We start from the raw sequence: 24429 nt of genomic DNA on the forward strand, positions 1-24429 counted from the left end.
ACTTTAAATAATTTAAAAACATAAAAATATTTAATTTATAAAAAAATCAAACACCCTTTCATGAGAACCAAACACGAAAGCCCACACGGTTTAGGCCACAGCCAATTATATCCACGTGTCACCCTTGACGCCTGTCATCTTTCTATTGGAATATACCTACTAGTGAACTGAGGAGGTCAAGCAGGTCCCACAAAATGTTCCCGATAGAAACTGAATGACACGTGGAGGGCAGAGGCACGCCTGTCTCTTAGCAGGTGGTGGAGGCATGGGGTCCCACAAATAAATGGAAAGAGTGTAAATAAAATAAGTAAGATAAACCCAATGATTTTTATGGTGATCAAGTCAGTATTATTTGAAGAATAAGTTATTCCTTGTTCTCCTAAATTATCCTTGATGTTGTATTATTTTTATTAATTATATTTTTGTTTTGCAATTTTCTAGGGTAATTTAGTCCATATGTTAAAAATTAAAAAAATATATATATAATTAAAATAATTAATCAATAATTAAAATAAACCAGCAATGCGTGACTATAACTAAAATCACATCGATCTTTTAAAATAGTACTGTTTAGTATTGTGTTAGTGGTTATTTTTTAAAATATTTTTTTTCTATAAAAGTATTAAAATAATAATTTTTATTTTTTAAAATTTATTTTAATATTATCATATTAAAATAATTTAAAAACACTAAAAATAATTAATTTAAAAAAAAATATCAAATTTTATTAGAATTGCGTTCACACGCAAAAGCAAACACCCTTAACCAAACACGAAAGCCCACAAGGTTTAGGCCACGTAGCCTATTATATCCACGTGTCACCCTTGACGCCTGTCATCCTTCTATAGGAATATACTACTTGTGAGGTCAAGCAGGTCCCACAAAATGTTTCTGATAGGGACCTGATTGCCACGTGGAAGCAGATGCACGCCTGTCTTTTAGGAAGTGGCATGGGGTCCCACAAAAATCTAATGCGTGTCAGGATGTATGGGAGCTATGATGACTCGTGTCAAGATCTGAAATGGAGGACGTGATTCACCACGTGGCAAACTGGGTAGCCATGAGAGGAACCAACGGTCCAATTAAGGGAAGAGGTATTTATTTTCAAACTTGCTAGTTTAGTTAGTTGGTCTAATATAGGATCTAAGTCATTCGGTTAAGGTTGATGATGAAATGTTTTGGGAAAATCAACCGACACTGAGTTTGGATAATATTTTTTTTGGACTATTTGGTCTTGGATAAGGCTTTTGATTTTGTAGCAATTTATTTAATATGATTTGACTTGTATGTGTTTTTTTTCTATCCTACTTGTTTTAAAAACTATTTTTTGTTTTACAACACTTTAAATTAATTTTTTTTAATTTTTTTTATTGTTTCAATGAGCTAATATAAAAAATAAATTATATTTTTAATTGAAAAATATTTTAAAAAAACACGGTGTTGTTTTTTAATAGATAAAGTTTTTGAGAATATTCCATTATGCTCTTGTGTTGTTCTACAGCATTTGGGAGCGACCTTGAAAATAATTCAAAAATTAATTTAGTGGGCCAATAATACTTGGGTGATAAGAAACCTTTCATTTAGGTCTTGGATGTATTTTATATATGGAGAGGTTAATTCATTCGTGTCGTTGAATTCTAATCCAGGCTCTCCGTTCCCGGACATGACCGCCCTTCCTTCTCGGGTCCTGGTGTTTTAAAGACCGTTGACTTTCTAGACCTTCATAATCTCCAAAATCCCAGTCGGCCCAATCAGCGTGATCTTCGAATACGACGAGCAGTGCTTGGCCAAAGAGGTGTGCATGGACCCAGTGCCTGCCTCCAAGGGCAGGGAGGTATGCCCGAAAATATTTTTTAAATTTATTTTATTTTATTTTATTTTATAATATTAAATTAATTAAAAATTAATTTTTTTATTTTTATTTTTTTATAAGGTTAAAGTGATTTGTGGGTTTATCAAAATAACATAAGTTACCTTGATTTGTGGGTTTGGTGAGATGCTTTTTTTTCTTTTTAATTGAATTTTACTTTATTATCATCTATTTTTTTCTCATGTAATTAAAAAGAATATTCTTTTTAAAAAATTTATTGTTATTAAACTTTTATCAAGTTTATTGACATGTTCACAAGTTTTAATGGATGATATGATTCGTAGGTCTAGCAAGTTTAATTTTTTAATTTTTATTTCATCTATAGATATTTGGTTAATTGAGAATTCAGTTTTATAATTAGTTTTATTTTGTTTTCTATAAGGTTATCAGGATCTTAAAAAATATTTCGGTATTGGGTTAGTGTTTGATTTCACTATTATTTATTTTTGTTATCACATGGTTAAATAAAAAATAGTTAAAAAAACAAATTATAGTTTCAGTAGAGTTCATAACTTAATTCATGTGTTTTGCGTGCTAGCCCAAGTTATTTGATTCACAAGTTTGACTGATTTACTCACCAACCGAATATGTTTTTTTTTTAATTATTATTTTTTTTAATTTTGTACTTTAATATTGGATTTGTTAGGAAATAAACTACGTAATTTATTTTTGTTTGTTTTCTATAAGACTATCAAATAAATGTCCATTCTAAGGTTGATGTTCATTTTTTCAAGCATAAACTTTTATTATATAATTAAATAAAAAAAAATAAAACATTTTATTCAACCCAATAGACTTTATGATCTAGGTAGCAAAGAAACTAGAATTGATCCAATATGTTACTGTCTCGATATTTTTTTTAAAAAAATTGTTGTCTTAAATTTTTTTAAAAATTAAATCATATTTTTACTGGTCTTTCAAATTACCTTTAAATCCATGAAATTCATTAATTTAAGTTGGGTCAGCTTCTACACAGTTTAATTATAAACTTGAGTTAGGCAAAAAAAAAAAAAAAACTAGAATAAAAAATTTAAAAATTAAACCTGAGTTAGGCATAAAATTAATCCACTAGTCATATTTAATAATATTATTAAAAATCTCTCCCTGCTCTCATTTTTTTATATATATATTTTAAGAGTATTGATTCGATCATGGCAAAGCACGGGATAATAGCCTAACAAAGCAGTAAGGCATGTCAATGCCGGTGCATGACTTCCCCTTTATGTACTTTATTACACCATGCAAGTTGGAGCGGTTCATAGGTATATCATAACACTCGCAAATCACTCGCAAATCATATTTTTGGATTGTTTTTTAATATCCAATATTAAAAATAAAAAAATTATTATTTTCATGCATTTCAAATAAAAAAATACTTTAAAAAATAACATCTATTACTATTCTAAACAACTCTTTATTTTATCTGGGTATGCTTGCTAATCTAAGTTCAATTTTTAGAAATAATATAAAAGAAAATCAGACTTTAACCCTTCTAGTTCACTACAGTAGAAGGAATAAATTGATATTAAAAACTAGATTTTTCAAAATACCTATCTACCTTTATTTTTGTTTAGAGAAACAGGTGAAGGAATAAGATGAAAGTGATGAGATAATATAAAAAATAAAATTATATTTTTTTCAAAATACGTGAAATCAACTTTATTTATTAATTAAATTTAAATTAAACAATATGGCTAAAGCTCAATTATATAATATAAGACGTTCTTAATTAATTATCAACCTATCTATCTTGGAGCTTCTGGGGATATTCAAATCTGTGCTGATTATTCTTCATCATGAAGTGCTTGGAATTCTTTGCTTTAACAGTAGCATGATATTTTATAGCTAGTTTAAGGCATGCCAAGGCTGATTTCTTTTTTTCAACCTTATTACAAGATAGACATCGACAAAAATAAAAAATAAAAAATTAAACAAAAATAAATTTCCACCTCAACGTGTCTAGATAAGCATAGCCAAGTCACAGAAATAAATAAATAAAAAATAAAAAAATAGTATTGTTGGATCGATCCTAGCAGCTCCAGGTGCTCGAGTTAAATTCATTGGTGGACTTCAATGGTTATTCCAATTCAATATATTAATCTCCCCTTCCAAAATATCCTTGTTATTAATTAGCATAAACAATTCAAGAAACCAAGAGCAAATTAACCTTCATTTTATCCACCGTTTCAAGGGTGCAAAGATTAATTTATCGAGAAATTCATGATTTAAAATTTATTCAGGGATCAAGTTTTATTTTAAATTAAAAATATATTGATTTGAACAGAATTAGATTAATATTAAAATTAACAATATCATCCTGATAAAAAAAATATATAAAACCTGATATACATAAATTAATCCAATAATCCACCTTACTCTGGAAAGGGAATGATTAAATTCATCGGTGGACTTCAATGGTTATTTCAATTCAATTTATTGATTCGGCCTCCCAAAATATCCTTGTTGTTATATATCATAAACAATCTAAAAAAAAATATACAAAATACACCAATCAAATTTAATTAATTGTCTGTAGTTGGTCTCAATAAAAAGTGAAAAAAATAGAAATATAGTTAAAAAATACCAATGGGAGGATAAAATCCATATTCATTGTATCTCAAAAGAGAATTAAATATCATAAACAATTAAAATAATAAAAAATAAAATAAATATATTGTAAGTTCGGTGTCTTGAATTGTGAAATTCAGGATCTCTTGCCATCGAAACCTGGGAGTGTTTTGACTTTTGGAGTGGAGGGCAGAAATAAAATTGTAATTTAAAATTGAGAACATAGAGCATCTGCATGATATATTAATTAATTAAATTAAATTTAGGACTTTATAAAATAAGAAACCTGATAAAGAAGAGATATTATGTATGAGATAGCACGTGATATTAACCGTTAGATCTTAAAGAAATCAATGAACGAGATTGTTGTGTAAACGGATTCATCCTCATTTATATATAAAAAATAAGATAAATTCTGAAAAATCAGTCACCGCCCTTACAATATAAAACACTGTTGTATTCTTCAGTCATTTGGGTAATAAATTAAGTTGGGTTAACCCAAACCACGTCAATCCGAAACTTATTTCAATATTTCTTTTTTTTTATATAAAAAAATTAAAGTTAAATCAAGTATTACTCGGGTTTTAATGCAATAAATTAAGTTGAGAGTTGACCCGTCAAGTCGACTAGATTATTTCATTTCTAGTTTGACATAAAACATGTTCTATGTTCTTAGTTGATAGGTCAATCTATTAATATAGTGTTTGTTTTTGTGATTCAATCTATTTTTTAAAATGAAAATACATTAAATTTATATTTTTATATGTTTTTTAAATGATTTTAATATGTTGATAAAAAAACACTATATTTTTTTAAAAAAATATATTATAAATTAAAAAAATATTGGTGGAGCTATTTTTTTTTATTAATGTGGATTTGTGAATCAGTTTGTGCGTACTTCGACTAATTCCACCTGCCCTGAAATTTACAACCAAGTAAAATTTCAATAACCTTAAAATTTATAAAATTTAAATTAATAATTTTTTAAAAATAAATTTAAAATAAAATCAGTTCAGCCGATGGAGACAACTTTATAACATGGCTGATAGCTATCCTTGTTTGCTGGAATTCTCGCTGTCGGTTTTTTATTTATATATATAAATATAGAAAATTTATTGTTAAAATTTAAAAATGATAGGATTGAAAATTAATTACTTTTGGGCCACGATGATGGGCCGTGGACGCATTGAAGAAACAAATCAATCCTTTTCATGATCATCGATATATCCCCAGTTGAAAAGGTCAAACACATGAATAGCGGTTGGCAGAGGCTTGTGAGTGTCAGAAGCTGAAATGATATGGAAGCTCACATGCCTCTTGTCGCTTGCTAGCCCAACTGGACCAACAATTAGTAAGCTCCTGGTGCTATTAGATCTGGTTTGAGTACTTCTGGAGTTACCAGATTTGGACCTCTGGGACTGAATGCAAGCAAGCATGGTTTTAAGAAACGGCACAGAAGCTGAGCAAGAACAACAAAAGAAGGCCTAGGATATATAGGAAGCAATGCTAACAAAATCATGTTAGACAAGGGATCGTTGTCCAAAGTGTGACAAATGCTGTAAAACCAAAAGGAAGAAGAAGAAAAAAACAGAGAACAAAGCATGGAAAGAAGCAAACCAATTCTATCAGGCATTACATATGATCTTCCAAGGCTCTGAATTGTTCAGTGTTGAACCCTCTAGGACAACGGTAAAAAAGAAGAGAAGAAGAAATATGACGGCAGTGCAAAAGCAACCAAGAAAAGCAAAAGAAAGCATAAAATTAAGTTGAGCAAGAACACCCAAAGAAGTTAAAGCAGCAATATATAACAACCTTAATATGACCATGCAAGACGAAGAATCACTGGCAAGAATGTGGCATACGCTACAAGAACAAACCTGAGGAGCAAGATAAACGCCATCAAATGAAACCCCAACGATCACATAAGATCTAAAACAACACACCATATATCATCCTTGAAAACAACAAAGCATGGCAGCAGAAGCATGGAAACAATGTTAAAGGCCTCACCAAAACAACAACAAAAGCAAGGGCGTCAAAGAGGAAAGAAAAACAGAAAACAAGGCATGGAAGAAAGAACCAAAGCCAGAAAGAAACATGAATGGAGAATAAAAAAATGTCAGTGCTAGGAGATTGTCTGCGGTATCAGGATCACTTCATGATTTTAGAATCTAAATAAGACTCTCTAACCAACTGTCACATCTAATCCTGCTAATTAAGCTTCCCTAACTGCTCATCCTGGAGGCACGACTGAAAATCACAAATTAACGCCTACGTTTGCTATATGTGGTGAAGCTGTGAATAAAGCCACAGCTATCCAGCACACTGGCCACCCATGCACAACAGAGGCATAATAGAAGGCAAATCCAACCTCAAAGCACACATGGTTAGAAGGTGATGAGCACCCTCATTAACACGTCATAAACTAATTCCACCATTATCAATCAACAGACCCTCCAACAGCAGCAATGCAAGAACAACCTAGCAAAGAGAAGCACTCGAGAAACATGGTGATAAGACAAAAAGACAGTAGCATGTTAAGAAAAGAAAAAAAAAAGGGGACAAGTGCAGCTAGCCCAAGTAAACAAACAAAAAAAAAGAGTTCACATAACACAACCAAAAGACACCAACTGCAGACCACACCTGCAATCAGTTGCAGGGAAGGAGAAACAGGAAGCGGGTAGAAGAACAGCAGGAAACAACAACAAACTAATTTAATTGATTTATTTAGGAAATTTAGAATCTAAAACCTAACTCAAACTGAGTTTTTAGTTGAACTAAACCAAATATTGATATAATAAAATTTGATTTATCCTGTCAAAGTTTTAATGATCCATACTAAGAAAAATATGAGAAAGATCGAAATGATGTCGTTATTACAAAGATGGTTAATCCATGTTAAATTAATAGCCTAATAATTAATATCTTTTTCCTAGTTCATCATCTAATAAAATCTGATAGCAATCAATTATCCTAATTAAATCTAAGTGGATCTATTAATTCTGCATACATGACATGACTACCACATGCTTTCCATATTATAATGATTTTGGCTCATAATTAGGCTCCTTAAATACATATAATTAACCTCTTAAACACAAATGGGATTAAATCTTTTTGGATATTCTGTAACTCCCATGTACCGCATGTATAATATTTACTGCTAAGAGATCTCCATTAATAAATTTTCGTAGCATTAACATGTTTTAGGAATAAAACTTTTCTAAAATTGAAAGCTACTGCAATCCATGGAAACTTTGTGACCTTTCAATTGCAGGTAACAACAGGGATGTTATGCTACCAACTCTCAATGGATGAGGGACTCAATCGGGATAATCAATTTGTGGGGTCTCAATTGAATAAAGTAAAGTTGTAGGAGTAAACATTAACAATTGGTGGTAACTTCTCAACTAAGCCCCTGGACATAGTTAATAAGTTGACTCAGTGCAAGGCATGAGTCATAAATGAAGCTAGTTAACTTTGATTAATTCGAGTAAACAATATCTTTTTAAAATTAAAATAATGTTGCTATGAATTTGTTTTTAAAATCAATAGGTTATGATCAAATCAACTAGATAATGAGTTAATATGGGTTTTTGATCGGGTTACACTAGATTAAATTCGGCATGGCCAAAATCTCGGGTTGATATGGCTGGACGGACAAGGTTTAATAACAATGTTACAGGGTCGATTTGACTGGAAGCAAAAGTCTGAGGACTAAAATAGAGTTGGTTCTTTCTATATAAAAAGTGGAGTAACTAGTTATTTTAATTTATATTTCCGCTTGGTATTCTGGAAATCACATGAAACCGGAAAATAAAACCCGGCGACGATTCTCATTCCGGTAAATCTGAAGTCTTATTGCGTTAATCCCTTCTTCTTCTCTCAGGGTTCTTGATCTAAACCTGAAAAAAATTAAAATTTTCAATGAATTAGGGTTTTGTTTAGGATAATCTCGGTGTCTTTGCTTTTGATTATTCTATTAGGGTTTTGTGGTCTAATGATCATGAATGTAACTGTACTGTATACTGATGCAGCCCTAAATGTACATTGTTTATATCTTGTGAGCCCTTGATTTTTATTTTTTCTTTATGAAAGTATCCTGTTTGGAAATTGTAAGAATTTGGGAGAGTTTTCTTTTGTTTTTTTGTATTTTTCTCGTACTGCATGTTGCAAGGGATGAGTGAGGCATCGTAAAAGGTTCCACTCTATTGGAGTGAAACGAGATATTGTGGTTAAGAGGTGTGCTGCCTGTTGTAAGATTGCTTGAATTTCTAGTATATTCTTGGCGGGGTTGGATATACCTAGAAAAGAGGGGGATTTATTAGCCATGTAGGGTTGCTTGACTGTTGTTTGCTCTATTACTCATTAAACATCATCGATAAGCCTCGCCTGATTGATTCAGTGGGATCTTGTGTCATGTTTTGTAGTTTACAGCTTACAGTATGGGAAATGATACTAAAGCTAGTCGCAAAGCTAAGGCTGAGGAAAGCAAAAACAATGATGTAAAAGGGAGAAACATCGCTAGCAGGTCATCAACTGATAAGTCTGGTCTAAGAAGGTCGGTGAGAGAAGCATCATCAAAGAAAAATGTGACTCCAAGCCCTTCAAGCACTCGGAAGTCTGAACGTCTTGAGAAGCAGACCCCTACGGCTCCTCCAGCTACGAGGAAATCTGAGAGATTAGTTGAGAAGCAAAGTTTGTCGAGTCCTCTGAGAAGGTCTGAGAGGGGTAAGAATCAATCTTCATCTAGTTCTTCTGGTTCAAAGAAGTCTGGCAAAAAATCAAGCTCTTCAGTTATGAAGAAAAAGCAGAAGAAAGAGAAGAGTGTGAAACAGCTTGAAACTAAAGATGTTGGAAACGATAAGAAACATGTGATCAAAGCTGTTCTGGTTGAAACAAAGAGAATGGATGCTCGTGCTTACAAGGCATTGTTCAAACGACAACAAAAGAAAGCTAATCTGGAAGGTAGCCTAGTAATTTTTCTCTGTCCTTTCTTAGTATCTGTCTGTTAATTGTTTCGAATCTTTCTTCATGTCTATTAAATGTATTGCAAAATCTGCAGCATTGCAGGACGTGATCATTCTTATACTTTTCTGCTTGACTTGGTAGGTCGTTGTGAGGAGATGAAGAACAAGAATGCTGATGGCAATGATTGCAGAGATGGTGCTTCTGAGAATGTTAATAGGGGCAGTGAATGCAGTCAAAGGAAGGTGGAAGAATTGATAGATAGGTGTGTTTTGAGAGATTCTGAGAAAAATTTGGAAGGAAATTCCATTGCAAGTGAACCTGTAAAAGAGGTGTTGGAAAATAATGGTGGACCAAAATCTCCACTTAAAAGCCAGAAGCGCACATTCTTAGAAAAAGACCATCAATTTAAAGAAGGGGACAGCAGGGAAGATCTGAAGAGTGATGACAGTGTGCTGCTGTCAGCTCAAAGAACTTTATCTGAGCCGGAGAATGATGTTGCTCAAATGGAACAAGAACAATTGCCAGCAGAGTTGGTAGATTTGACAGTTAATAGGACACCCAGGGTTGATACTGAGGTGGAGAGTGGTTACAAGGAGATGCCTTTTAAACGAAAAAGAAGCATTGAGGACTTGAATTCTGATGCTACAACAATGATTTCAAATAAAGTTGCCGATGCAGCTCCATATGAGAACGGCAGAACTGATTCCGTGGCGAAGTGCGCCACATCTTCCAAAAGGCAAAGGTTTGACTTGCACAAATTCAGTAACTTGTTTTTATTGCTTGGGGTGTTGATTATTTTTATGATGGACTACCAAGGAAGATAAAGGGTATAATTAATTTTCTTGGGTGCAAAATACATAACTTCTAAGAAATATACTTTAATTTCAAGGATATAATTAAAAAAAAATATAAAGTTTGGCGAAGTATGGGTGCAAAGCAGATATTTTCTAAGAAATAAGCCTTAACTGTGAGGGTTTAATTAAAAAAATTCAAAATTTTAGTAATAAACTTTAAACTTTCTTAAAGTTTGAGGGGTGCCATGGCTCCCAGGCCTCTACTGTAAAAGTAATTCCATCCCTGTCTAACAACTTATTTCTGTGTTGGCAATTGAGTCCCTGCTAAAAAATAATTGCCTCTTTACCTGTTGGGGTCTACTGTATTATGCTATGTTTAGATGATGCCATGACAAATTGGCTGGTAAGGGCAAAAAGGCTTGCTAAGCACGGGAGTGAAATAGTGGATAAGTAGTAGAAGTGCAATATTAATTTGGAGTTGATTATTAACCTTGGAGCCTTTTTTTTGTTTGGTTTTATATCTCAGTGATGATTTTCTGGTATTTGTTGGAATCTGCATTCCATTTTACAGTCCAAAAAGTGTCGTCCACTTCCTTTCATGTCTGTTTCCTTTTTCACTCTCATCTGCACGTCATGTGTACTGCTTTACCCTTTCTTTCCGGCCTTTACTGCTAATAGTTTTGAATTCAAGGTTTAGAGGATTACATAATTAATGTGATAAAAAAGATTTATGGTCTGTGCTGATAATTGATGAGCTGTGGCTTAATTTTCTTACTTTTTCTCATCATGATTTATTATTGTCTTTTGTGAAGACTATTGTTCCCCCCCCCCTCTCGATCCAGCTGTTTCTCTAAGATCATTTCATTTCTTATCTTATTGGTGATTTTTCATGCATCCCATGCAAGTAGGCAATTCATGAAAAGTTGTGAATAATTATTTATTTTATCCCATGACTCAACATTCCCCTTATCTATATTGTAATCATTTTGATGTGTTGAATTAGGATAGAGGGGGAATTGAAGCCAATGTCACTGCAGGACCTGCAGAACCATGCATCACGGACTTGCATCTTAAAAAGTCTTCTCTATATTCTCAGCTCGATGGCGACCCAAATACATGTGTCATCTGCAAGCTTGGTGGAAAGCTCTTGTGCGTAACAGTTAGACCTCACCCTGGAACTCCTTCTTGCTCTATATCACCATGTGACTGGTCTCTGTTGCCTTGTGCTAAATTTAACCCTTGACTGTTTCAGTTTTTCATAATAATTAAGTATCCCCCCCCCCCAAAAAAAAAGAACAAAAAAAGAAAAAAGGAAAAAGAAAAGATCATATTTTTACCTTTTGTGCTTCTAAGTTTACTCATTTTGAAACTCATCCTAGTTGTGTTCTTTTATTTTGGCTCTCCCTTTGATGAAACCCTGATTCTGCCCCTTAATTGAAGATTCTCAGATAGTGTTAAGTTTCCTTGGACAAATTCTTGAAAATATTAGGTTTCCACTAAACTCTAGAATATACAGAATTTAGAATCAAAATAACATAATTCAGAAACTTATTTCTCTTTGGCGGTAGACTCCTAATTCTTTTTGCTGTTTGCATACCAACCCAAAGTTTTGCTTTAGTTGTTGCATCTTTATTTTCTCCCTTTTCTCAGCACTCTCAATTTTTAATCTGAAACCTCTTTTAAACCAACCTAGTTTATGCTATTGTTTATTCTGTATGGAGGAAGCTGCTATTCATATTAGCTATTTTTCCAGTAACAGTTCCTGGAGGTCCTAAACAATTGATTTAGGTATTGGAGTGCTAGGGAACATCTCAAAATATTTTTATCTACTGAGGTTCATGTTTTTCTATAATTCCATTTTACTATTAGGTTGCCTAGGGCTAGGTCAGGTATCTCAACTGTTTATCAAACTTGCAGCCTCTATTGCTCGTGAACATAAGTTTACATGTTTTTTTACTTTGAAGCTCATGTTTATAGGATGACTTTTGTTATATTGTTTTGCCATGTCCAATTTCAGGTGTTGTGATGGACAAGGTTGTAAAAGAAGCTACCATCTTTCTTGTCTAGATCCTCCTTTAGGGGATGTTCCCCTTGGAGTTTGGCACTGTCTTGCATGTGTTAGGAAGAAGATCGAGTTTGGCATGCATTCAGTTTCAAAGGGAATAGAGTCAATTTGGGATGCCAGTGAAGTGGAGGTGGCAGATGACAATGGTATGTGAAATGTTATTATAACTTTTCAGTTTTATTTTGAACCATTTGAATAAGTTTATAAATTTCCTGCAATTGTGGTATTCATTCTCCATTGCAAATTATTTTCTAAAGTTGTTGGCTTTCTGAACATTCTTGATAGTAGCTTTGAGAAGATTGTGCAACTCATGGTATGAATTTCTTGTATGATGATATTTATGTTAGGAGTGCAAAGGCAGAAGCAATTTTATGTTAAATACAAAGGTCTTGCTCATGTTCATAATCGCTGGTTGCCGGAGAATCAATTGATCCTTGAAGCTCCTTCACTTCTAGCGAAATTCAACCAAAAAAACCAGGTTCTGATATTAATTGTTGTTCTTGTATTTTTGTGTCTATGTTGGATCATTAATTTTATGATGAATGGACACAAAGTAACAATCATTTCATTTCCTTTATGCGCGTCAGTATTTCCTCTTATGAGAAGTTTAATGTTCAGGTCAGAAAGTGGAAGCAAGAATGGATTGTGCCACATCACATGCTTCAAAAGCGATCAGTAATGTTTCCCAACCAGCACGTAGAGAATTTCAGTCACCATGCTAGCAATATTCTAGCATGCCAATTTGAGTGGCTTGTTAAATGGCGTGGCCTGGATTATGAGCATGCAACCTGGGAGTTGGAGATTGCTCCTTTCATGAATTCACCTGAAGCTCAGAGCCTCATAAGAGATTATGAAAATCGTCTTGTGAAGGCAAAAGGAGCTGAGTATTTATCTGTAATAGATAAGGTGTGCATGGTTGAATATGAGAACTCATATATTTTATTCTATGAAGTCTTTTTTTTCAAACTCATGCAGTATTCATAACTATAGATGCATATTTAACTGGATAAAAGCTTTAAGGTTTTTTTGGCAGATTCCACACTTGAAATGCAAAACTATAAAAAAGGTGGCAATTGTAAAATTATGATTATTGTAGCATGTTCCTTCAAAAGATTGTTACTAGTCAACCACTTTGCCTGCAAGGTAAATTCATGCAAAACGAGTCTTCATATGAAATACAAACAATAATAGAATCTTTTCCTGCTAATTAAAGGTAAGTGATGTCGATGTTATGGAGAATATCCTTAGTCTTGTGAGGGAAAAAACCAAAAGAGATATCTTATTGATCATGCTTCTTGTGATTTTATGCACTTGTATGCATTCATTAATGTGGTTAATTTTCGTTTCGTTCCCAGTTTTAGATTGTGGCACATGTTAGCTTTCTTCTATGTCATATAAATCCTGGCCTGTTGGTTTGCGGTTAATTACCTGCAGAAACTCACGAAGATCATTGGTTAAGTTGTTGCAGTTGTCAGCTGGAGGTTCACCTGAATTTGATTATAACCATCTGGACTTTGTCAACTATCTTCGTGACTACTGGCTCAAGGGAGAGAATGCTGTTCTTCTTGATGATCAGGTATGTGATCAGTTATTCTTTGATCCAGGCTTGTCGGTGAATCTAATACTTAATTTCTGAAAAAGACTAGCAAATAGATGATGCAAGCTTGAGGATGGTCAAATGATGGTCTGTTAGTTAAAAGATCGGAATTAGGTCATTTTGAAATGCAATCAAATGATATTTTTGTCTATACTATTTATGTTCTTATATAAAACCTACTATGCATGTTTCTTTTTTATGATTTACACCTACCCCCTCCTCTTGGAAACATTCAATTTATCATGCTATAGTGGTTCGACACTCTACCACGGTAGTTGAGAAAGATTGTTGACAAGGTTCAGATGATCATTAGTTTTTGTGATTATCTTAATTGCATGTGGATAGTTATGATGAGTTTATTGCAGGAACAAATCACAAAGGTGATTTCTTTTATTTTGTCATTGTCATCCAATGCCTCTTGGCCTTTTCTCATCATCACAACTTCTGCTTCACTTCATTCATGGGAAGAAGAGTTATTTCGTCTGGCACCATCTCTATATGCCGTGGTTTATCACGGAAACAAAGACATACGGAAAAGTATTAGGAAGTTGGAGTTTTACAGTGAAGGCGGTTGCATTATGTTTCAAATACTTGTAACATCACCAGAAGTTATTATTGAGGTCAGCATTCATGATTATTTGGGAGATCAGTTCTCATGTTAATTTGATTGCTTATTAAGTTCTCCTTGGGATAATATACCCTACTGATCATGCATGATGATTTTCATGCAATTTATTGTGATAGAAAAAGAAAAGAGAAGAGAAAGAAAGAGAGGTCTATGCTACTGTACTTGCTAATAAAAAAAATTATTGCCAATTATGGAGACTCTTTTTGGTTGATTTGCTATGGCATTTATCATCGACCTCTATATTGTTCTGCAGGATCTAAATGTGCTTGAATCAATGAAATGGGAAGCTGTAATAGTGGATGAGTGCCAGAGCTCTAGAATATTTTCACATTTTAAACAAATTAAGATGCTAAGGACTGCTATGCGGCTTCTCCTTGTAAATGGTCAGCTTAAGGTATGTGCACGTGTGCGTTTCTTTTTGTCCATCCGGTGCCTTATTCTTGGCCTCCACAGGCCTTTTATAGGTGCCTTATTCAATGTACTGGATTTGTAGGATGGCATCACTGAGCACCTGCTGTCTCTGCTTGTTCATCAGAGTGATCTAAATGGCAGTGAAGACTTGGTAACTAATTTAAACCCTAAGACTGGCAATTTGAAGGACCAGTTGTCAAAATACATTGCAAACGGTCCCAGACCAGACCCCTCAAGGTTTAAAGAATATTGGGTTCCTGTACAGTTATCCCCCATGCAGCTTGAGCAGTATTGTGCCACTTTACTTTCAAAATCTTTATCACTTTGCTCGTCCTCAAGGAACGATCCTGTTGGTGCCCTCCGCGATATTCTTATCTCTTGTCGCAAGGTTGGGCCAATTCACCTATAAAATTAATCTGTATCATTGGGTATTTTTTGACTCTGGAAACTCTTAAACCCCTGCACATGATTACACAAGCTTTAGAAATTCTCTTTTTATTTCTGTTTTCAGTTATTCATAATCTGGTATGGCCAATTTCTTGTTTTGGAATTATCAGAAAACCATGATTTATTGATCATAGTTTTGGTTAACTATGGGATTAAAATTGTCTACAGTTTCTTCAATCATGGAGATGTCACCCATTGATTTGGTTTACATGATTTTTGTATCTGCTACAATTATGATTTATTTACAATTGCCAATGAGATAGATAGAAACTAGATTGTACCTGTGCATTTACAATAGCAATTAATGCATGCATAGTGATTGTGGACAGTGTTGCGATCATCCCTACATCATGAATCCATCACTACAAATTTCATTAACGAAAGACAGAAAAGAAGCTGACATTTTAGATATTGGAATAAAAGCAAGTGGCAAGCTGCAACTCCTGGGTGAGATGCTTTTCAGCATAAAAGAGAGAGGATTAAGAGTGCTGGTCCTTTTTCAGGTACACAGTTTACCATCTACTGATATCATTTTTGTTTTTAAAAAGTTCTTCTGCATGTGATAATTTTTGTTTCAAAGTCTTGATTACATGCATTTGAAAGTATTGTTAGCTACTATATGATGATTGTTTTGAATATTTATGTCCATCGGTTCAGCACCGTAGTCCTATTAGTATTGGAGTAATAGACAAAGTTCTTACAATGACTTTCATCCAAGAAACATACTAGTAGTTTTTGCATTATGTTCTGCAGTCTTCTGAGGAAAAGTAAACTAATAATTATGTTGATTTGCTTTATAGAAATTACTTGACCAACTGGTCCTTTGAAATGGATAATCAATCATGGAATTAAAACAGGATAGTTTACATATCTGAAACGGATTCAGGCAAACTGTTACTGTTTCACAACCGGCTTTTCAACTCCTTTTATTTTTCATTCCACTCCATTACAACTGCTATGACTTGTTACATAATGGAAACAGCTGTTATGCTATAAAAACCTAGGTTTTGGCCCTTTTTTTCCGCCAACAACCTTCTTTAACCATTCTTCACGTTTCCATTTATTTTTCTCAAGTGTTTTCAACAAGATGAAGCTTCATTCTTCAAATTTTCCTTCTGATATTAAGATCCTACTGTTTATTTGAAGATTTATGGTAATAAATTTCTCAGCTTTTTTACATTGTTGTATTCTGTTAGATTGGTGTATGTGTACTCCTGGGTTTAAGATATTTAATAATAATTTTTTGTGATAGCTGTTTTCAGATCAATATTCTTGCCAATCCTTTTATTAGTCATGGGTCATGTAATCTTCATCTGATTTGTTGAACTTTTTATTTATTTATTTTTAGAATTAATTCATTAGAAGCTTTATGAAAAATATTTTCAAATTTATGTTGAATGAAGTTTCATTTTCCTTTTTTTTTTATTATTATCAATAAATATCATCTATTCTCATGAATGTTAATGTAGCATGTTTATTGCAAACTTGTCAACCGTGTCTAATGTGAAGTTTTCAATGGTGTGTTAACCTTTTAGATTGAGTAGCAAAGATAATTAGTGGCTAATTGACTGAATTATGTGTGATTTTGGAGTTTATATATGTGTAGAGGAGTATGATTTGGGTCATAGTTAAAGCTAGAAGTGATGAAGTTAAGGTTTTTGGATTCTGATGCATTAGCCTTGTTGACTAGAGTATTGGATTTGCTTTTAGCTATATTTATTTTGTTTTTTTTTTTCCTGGAGGGGGGCGTGGGGGATTTTTATTTGTTGATGCCTCTTCTGATTGGAGATTCTTAATGTTGAATTTAAATATTAATTGTTATTAGATTAATGAAAGCCATTAAACAACACCAGAGGGTACAGGCCAATAGGTATATTATAATGCATATGAGCTGCCCTAAAGCACTGTTGAGCTTTTTCAAACAGCAAAATAGTTTTCCGTCTCCCCTTATAAGATCAGAATAACTTAGCTGGAGTTGGACATTATTGTGCCCTTGCAATATGAGGTAAGCATTAAAATCCTTGACATAAAGAACGAGGATGCAACTCTAATATTTACACTGAGTCCCCTGTATAGACCCCTTTTCACTGATTCCTATCTCAAACTCTCGAGCATGGTTTAACTTTAACCAAAAAAGTCATGTTAGAGGGGTCCATTTTCTCTGCTTTCACTCTCAATTTGATCATATGCATTTGTGAAGATACTTAATATTGAATATGGAATTGTTGCTCACGTTTTTTTATATCAAGAATGCTTTCTACATCATTGCTCATGATGATACTTTAAAAAGACTTCGTCTGATTTGTCATCTTGATGACCTTCGCAAACAGACCAGATATTTGTTTTACTATTCCTTGCACTTATCCATATGTTTGTTCTTACCTTGGTACATTTTTTCTTACTCATATTTTTCTGAGCATATTTTTCACACCTCACAAATTGGTTTTGATTTGCAGTCTAGTGGAGGTTCTGGAAAGGATAATATTGGTGATATATTGGATGACTTTGTGCGTCAAAGATTTGGCCAGGGTTCTTATGAACGTGTTGATGAGCATGTACTCCCTTCAAGGAAGCAATCTGCTTTGAAGTTCTTCAATAATCATCAGGAAGGGAGGTTTGTGTTCTTATTAGAAACCCGTGCTTGTAGTTCCAGCATCAAACTTTCATCTGTGGATACTGTCATCATATTTGCTAGCGATTGGAACCCGATGACTGATATAAGGAGCCTGCAAAAACTAACATTACATTCACAGTTTGACCAGATAAATATATTTCGTCTATACTCTTCTTGCACTGTGGAAGAAAAAGTTCTAATCATTGCAAGGCAAGATAAGACACTCGAGAGTAGTTTACACAGTATAAGCCGGGTTGCTAGTCAGATGCTGCTTATGTGGGGGGCTTCGTATCTCTTTGAAAAATTATCAGAGTTCCATTGTGGCAATGACACTGCCTCGAGTGGAAATACATTGTTTGAGCAATCACATTTGAAAGATGTTATCCAAGAGTTCTTAACCATAATAATTCAGAAGGGAAAAGATAATACTCCAAGTAACTCAATAATTTTGAAAGTTAAACAAAATCAAGGAATATATACTACTAATTTTCCATTGCATGGTGAGCGAAAAATTCAATTGTTGGATGAAGAGCTGCCTCATATATTTTGGAAAAAACTGCTTGAGGGAAAACAGCCACAGTGGAAATATAGTTCTGGTTTGTCTCAGAGGAACAGAAAAAGGGTTCAATATGCTGATGATATACAGAAGAATACTGTAGTTGAGGGTGATGAAGTTGTAAAGAAGCGCAATAAAGTGGCCAACAATAGCACTAATTCACCTTCTCTAAAAGCTGCTCTAATAGGTAAATGGTTAATTTCACTGTTGATTAACTGTTTTGATTTGTTTCTTATCCTGTACATGCAGATGGTTCCCTTGTCAGAGTATCAGGTGGCAATCATTGTGGGATTTCCTCAATTTTTTCTTAATTTACTTTCATAAACTGTCTCTATTTCTGCAGGAACTTCTGGAGCCCCAGTGCATAATATGTCTCAATTCTTGCCAAGTTCAACTGGCCGTCTTAACACCACTGCTACAAATCATGTTTCCAACTTCAGACATTCGAATAGTAATTCATCAGAAGTACTAAAAGCTAATAAGGTTGAGTATAATGAAAGAATGAATTTGCATGATTCCGAGAAGAGTCTCCATGTCATTCTGAAGCCAGAGATGACAAAACTTTGTGAAATTTTGCAACTCCCAGTATGTATCTCATCCCTCTGAAGAAGTTACTTTCTCTAACATATTTTCATAATGCTGCAGTATGATCTTTGATATGGTATATTGGGTCTGCTTATCCAGTGCTATTCTTGGTGGTTTCAGAATTGATTTTTATAGACAGAAATAAAGAAGAATAAAAATCCTGCAAATACATTACCTTTTTTTTGTGCGTGCAAGTTATCATCCTTGCAATGTTCCCTACGATTGCCAAACTATTGAATAAGTGTTCGAGGTCTTAATAAGATAAACATACTATGAATTTCTAAGCCTAGAGAGCATTGCATCGTTACACTGTTGAATTTTGATTTAATTGAATTACTACTTGAAATTGAATAGCATCACCATCAAATATTGTGTTTGAATTTTATTTTTTGTTAATTTGCTCTTTTCTAAATGGCATCATAATTTTTCTTCCTTGTCCTCTATTGAAGTAGGAAAATTTGTATGTTATTTTTTGTTTTTAAGCATTCTGATAATGATGATCTGCCATCTTTGCTGTGTCTCCTCAAGTGTTTACTTCGATTGTGAGAGGCAAATTTCATGGGCCACAAAGTAACATTGCTTCCTTTTTTTGATCGACTCTTGTAATGCAAAGAAACACTTCTGAAGGAACGAGGAAAACTTTAAAAATAAAGGGAAACCTTCTCTGGCTTTAGTTTGCATACCTTGCCAATACTTTAACTAACCAGATTTTATCTGCACTCTGCCAAAAGTGAGGGAAATAATATGTTTACTGCATTTGATGGGTTCTTTTACTTTAATAAATGCTTACATTTCTTTGGCTACTCTGCAGTTATGAATTTGTTGGAGGTTTCTGGGTCATGGATCAGCAAACATCAATATTTTCATAAATGATCTCAAGCTTATGCAGCAGTCTTTCATCTAAGATGTCATTATGTTGATATGTTTCACTATTGTTTCAGGAAAATGTCAAGGTCATGGTGGAACGATTTCTGGAATATGTGCTGAATAATCACCATATCAGTAGAGAACCAGCTAGCATATTACAGGCATTTCTGATATCCTTGGTTAGAACCTTCTTTTTTGTATATTTCCCTGCTTTTTGATCTTTTTATTTACTCGTGATGCAAATATTTCACCCTCTGATTAAAATATAATCAGTTAGTCACCACTATAAAACTGTGCCTTACCACTATCATGTTGGATCATATGATGGTTTAGCATGCCTGTCCTGTTAAGGAGAATTCTCAAATGTCCATTCCATTTGCAATAGTTTCAATATCTTCTTGGTTGGTTTTGAATTTGAAAGATCTTTAAATGTATGGCTGCGTTATCTGCCTTTGCCAAATCAGTTCATTCCTGTTTTTTCAATGTGACTGTTTTGTCTTTAACAATCTCACAATGATCGAGTTTCAAAAATTGACAAGCTGGTTTCAAGTATCCTTTGCTGTGGTCAGTTTTTCACCTTAGATCTAAAACAATAGCACATAATAACTAAAAAGAGGATGGATTGCTAGAGATACAAGTATATGACCTGAAATATTGAGGAAACATATGGGAGGTGTTTTTTTTTTTAAAAAAATAATCTAACCAAACATGCTAGTATGCTTTTTGTTGAATGCACCTTTTATTCTCTTTGTGAATAAGGTGGTTGTTTTAGTGCAGTGAAGGAATATATAGAGTGGACTTTTCATCTGAATTGACGTTAGAAGTTATGATATCTGATTATTTTGGAGAAAAAAAATGTTTTTCATATTCTACTACATCCTCTATCTATTTCATAGGAAGGATATAGCATTGTCAACCCCCCCACCCCCCCACCTTTTTCTCCTCATGCTTTCTGGTGCTTCTGCATTCATTTATGTGTACGTGCCTGAGCATTTCTATATCTGTGAGAATTACAGAGCATTTGTTTTTTTCCTTACTTGTAAACTGTGTCAGTAGGTCCATGCTTAAATGTTCGCTACCTTTTGCTGACAACCTGCTTTATTTTTTGATGTTCAAATTGCAGTGTTGGACTTCAGCTTCCATGCTAAAGCACAAACTTGGTCACAAAGAATCACTTGCACTTGCAAAACAGCATCTGAATTTTGGCTGCAAGAAAGATGAGGCAGATTATGTTTATTCAAAGTTGCGATGTCTGAAGAAAGCATTTCTTCATCATACAGGGACTTATAAGGTGGCCACATCTCCAAAAGCTGCAGAGTTTTCAACTGAAGATCACAGCAAGAATCAGTTAAATGGAAGATCATCACTGTCAACACCATCAAACATGCAAAAGGGGAGAATAGAGGTTGAAAACCTGAGACCTAGCCAGGAATTCTCCATTGATCAGGTCGTTTCCCATCTAGGATTGGCACAAAAAGATTACTCAAAAAGTATCAAAGATATTGAAAAGAAATGTGACAAACAGATGAGGAAGCTATTGCAGAGGCAACAACAAGAAATGGAAGAGTTTGAAAAGAAGTACGAGGAAGAGAAGGCAGAGCTTGAACATATGCACAGAACAGAGGCAGCTGTTATTCGTTTACACAGTAATATTTTGGAGAGAACAGATAAACTTAAGGTACTGGATAATGTTTATGCAAAAAAGTTTGAAGATCTTAACTGGCAGATGGATATGCATCTTAATAATCTTTTGGAATTGCAACTGGCTACAAGGAACAAGTTACAAGAGAGGAAGGCTCAATGGATTAAAGGAGTTAAGTCCTGGGCACATGCTGAATTAATAAAGAAACCAATTGCAAATGAGTCTGGATATAATCAAGAAAACTTTGTCGCTTGGAATTCTTGTTGCAAAGAACAGACTCCCGAACGATCCCGGAGCATGCCAGATGATGTTCCACTGGAAGTTCCTGAAACTGTGAGTTCGAGTGAGGATGTACTTCCTGGGGTATTAGCTACATCCAAACCGAGCTCTGATGGGACCACATCCAGCATGCTTGACAGAGAAGTTCCCTTGGAAGTGCCTCAGACTGCAACTGTGAGGGGTGTTTCAGAGGATGTTATGTCTGCGAATTCATTTCCATGTGAAGAACAAATCCCTGATTTACAGGTTACATTGAGATTACTTGAGGCTAACAGCTCTAGTGATGGTCCTGAGAACACCATTCATAAATCTTCATCTGAAAAAGGTTCTGATAGAGTTACGTTAACGGTGCCTGATAGAGAATTTTCACTGGGGGTGACTGGGATAGTCACTTCCACTGGTGGCCTGGAGAATGCTGCTTCTGTAAATCCTTCACCATCTGAAGGACAACCTCACGCCAGATCCACTTCATGCATGGATGTCAGAGAAGTTTTATTGGAAGCGCCTGAAACTGCTTCTCTGGAAGCTGAAGAGGATGTTAACAGAATTATGGAGAAAGATGGAGTATCTGGCATGGCATCTGATAATGCCATTGAAGTTGATCATTGGAATGGAGTGGTGTGTATTCTTAATCAAGAGCCTCACTATGATGATATGGTGGCAGTCAACCAGCAAACTGGAGAGGTTCGATTAGGAGTGCCTGAAAACAATGTTGTTAACCAGCAGCATGAGGTGGATCCATCAGGCGTTCGTGAAGTGGGGGTTGGCCACAATCAGCTAGAGATTGACAGTATGCACGTTGTAGCCTCTGATAATGGCCAACCAACTGAATCCTCTAGATTGCAAGATAGAGTTGCACGAGTTTGTAATAACCAGATTGCTTTCCAACAAGTTGATGCTTTGGCATCCCAACCTTTTGTAGCTTCTGATCATTCTCATAGTGACGTGCCTGTCACAGAATTGTTACCATCCATGGACTCCTCTGCTGGTTCACAGCCTACAACTTCATTTGCAGAACATGCGCCTGCTAATTCAATAGCTGTTGGTGAATCAGGGACGCGTATCTCAAACACGATGACTGCACCTGTCACTTCTATAATTAGTAATTGTCCTGTTACTGCACCCGCTGTTCGAATGCCTGTATCTATGTCTCGAGATCCATTGCAGAATGAATTGGATAGAATATGCAGAGAAACAGAACAAATAATCAAGATCCATGAAGATACAGTTTGTTTCCTTTTTACCCAGTTGTATTCTGTGTGATTTTGTTTTTTGGCCGTTGTATTTGAATTCCTTATCTTTTCTCTTTTGCAGAAGCTGCAGCTGAAATCTGATTGCGAGAAGGAGATACAGGAGGTTGTTGCTCAAATTCGTAGAAAGCATGATATTAAACTTCAGGAGATAGAATCGGAATTCCTCCGTAAGAAGAAAGAGATGGCTGACAATCAAAACAAAGTTTTCTTGAACAAGATTTTGGCCGAGGCATTCAGGAGCAAGTGCATGGATAATAAGGCATCTAGCACCCCTGTCAGGCAGCAAGGTTGGTAATATTCTTTAAAATGAAAATATGGAATTAATATCAAGGCAAAGATGAATCGTGAAAACATAATTAGGAATCCATTTGAGTCTTGATTGGTTGGAACCTAAACTTGGTTCAAATGTCGGTGGCATGCAGAGATAAACTCTAGTATCGTGCAGCAACAGCTTCAGCTATCGGAACCCACTGCTCGGCCTTATATTGTTACTGGCTTGTATTCCACTGGTCTTCCAGCAGCTAGTCTGCAAACAACTCCAACATCTTCCCCTCCTGCCCCACCACAACAGGTTGTTCATAGCTCAGGACGTTTCTCAAGTACCTCAACCAGGCCACCACATATCAGCTCCATCTCTCCTGCCACAAGCAATCTCCGAGTCAGTAATGAGATTCGAGCTCCTGCCCCACACCTGCAGCATTTTAGACCTTCAGCACACGGGATGCAAAGTCAACAAGTATCAACAACTTCTCCCACACCTTCTGAGATTCCTTCACGACGTCCTGCACCTGCACAACAATCAAGTCCTCAGACGATGACAAATAGTGGTGAAAGCATGGGAATCTCACCTTCTACAACATCTCTCCAGGGACTTGAATCTTTAATGGATATAGATAATCAAACAAGTACAAATGCAACTCAGGCCTGGAGTTCCCCCCCACCAACTGATTTGAGTTCTGACTCAAACCCATTGGCTCAACCAAAGCTGAGCATGCTAAATAGTGTGCTGACAAACCCAACAAGCGAGGTTGTTTGTTTATCAGATGATGATTGATATGTGATCTATGTACTTTACAACGTTTTCATTTCCTCAAGTGTACATCCTAATGTATAGTTTTGTTTTTTTGGAGTACTGCGTTCATGAGACCTCTTTGTGTTGCTAACATTTTTGCCGCAGAATTTGTGGCTGTACATAGGTGAATGGTTCACTTAGGTTTATTTACAAGTTCATTTTTTATCATTCAGTTTCACTTTATCTGGCGGTTTGAAATGTTTTTTAGAC

The 24429-nt window shown here is 34.7% G+C and overlaps 1 protein-coding gene across 6 annotated transcripts; it reads left to right on the top strand.

Moving 5' to 3' along the window:
* The first annotated feature begins 8199 nt into the window (after positions 1-8199).
* Positions 8200-24387, top strand: LOC133670080 (helicase protein MOM1-like). 6 transcript variants are annotated; one of them, XM_062090508.1, is made up of 18 exons: positions 8200-8282; positions 8869-9406; positions 9551-10151; positions 11212-11352; positions 12221-12414; positions 12616-12746; positions 12887-13174; positions 13728-13844; positions 14231-14485; positions 14747-14887; positions 14987-15292; positions 15681-15854; positions 17808-18708; positions 18865-19106; positions 20048-20152; positions 21097-23121; positions 23209-23434; positions 23570-24387. In XM_062090508.1, the coding sequence occupies exons 2-18, from the start codon at positions 8884-8886 to the stop codon at positions 24199-24201; spliced, it is 7002 nt and encodes a 2333-aa protein (XP_061946492.1). In that variant the 5' UTR covers positions 8200-8282; positions 8869-8883; the 3' UTR covers positions 24202-24387. The 6 variants fall into 6 exon arrangements, with proteins under 6 accessions (XP_061946492.1, XP_061946494.1, XP_061946493.1 ...); XM_062090510.1 differs by having other exon boundaries at positions 15029-15292; XM_062090509.1 differs by having other exon boundaries at positions 13737-13844.
* Positions 24388-24429: the final 42 nt, after the last annotated feature.

The sequence above is a fragment of the Populus nigra genome, chromosome 12 (assembly GCF_951802175.1).
Source record: "Populus nigra chromosome 12, ddPopNigr1.1, whole genome shotgun sequence".
In the NCBI taxonomy this organism is placed as follows: Eukaryota; Viridiplantae; Streptophyta; class Magnoliopsida; order Malpighiales; family Salicaceae; genus Populus; species Populus nigra.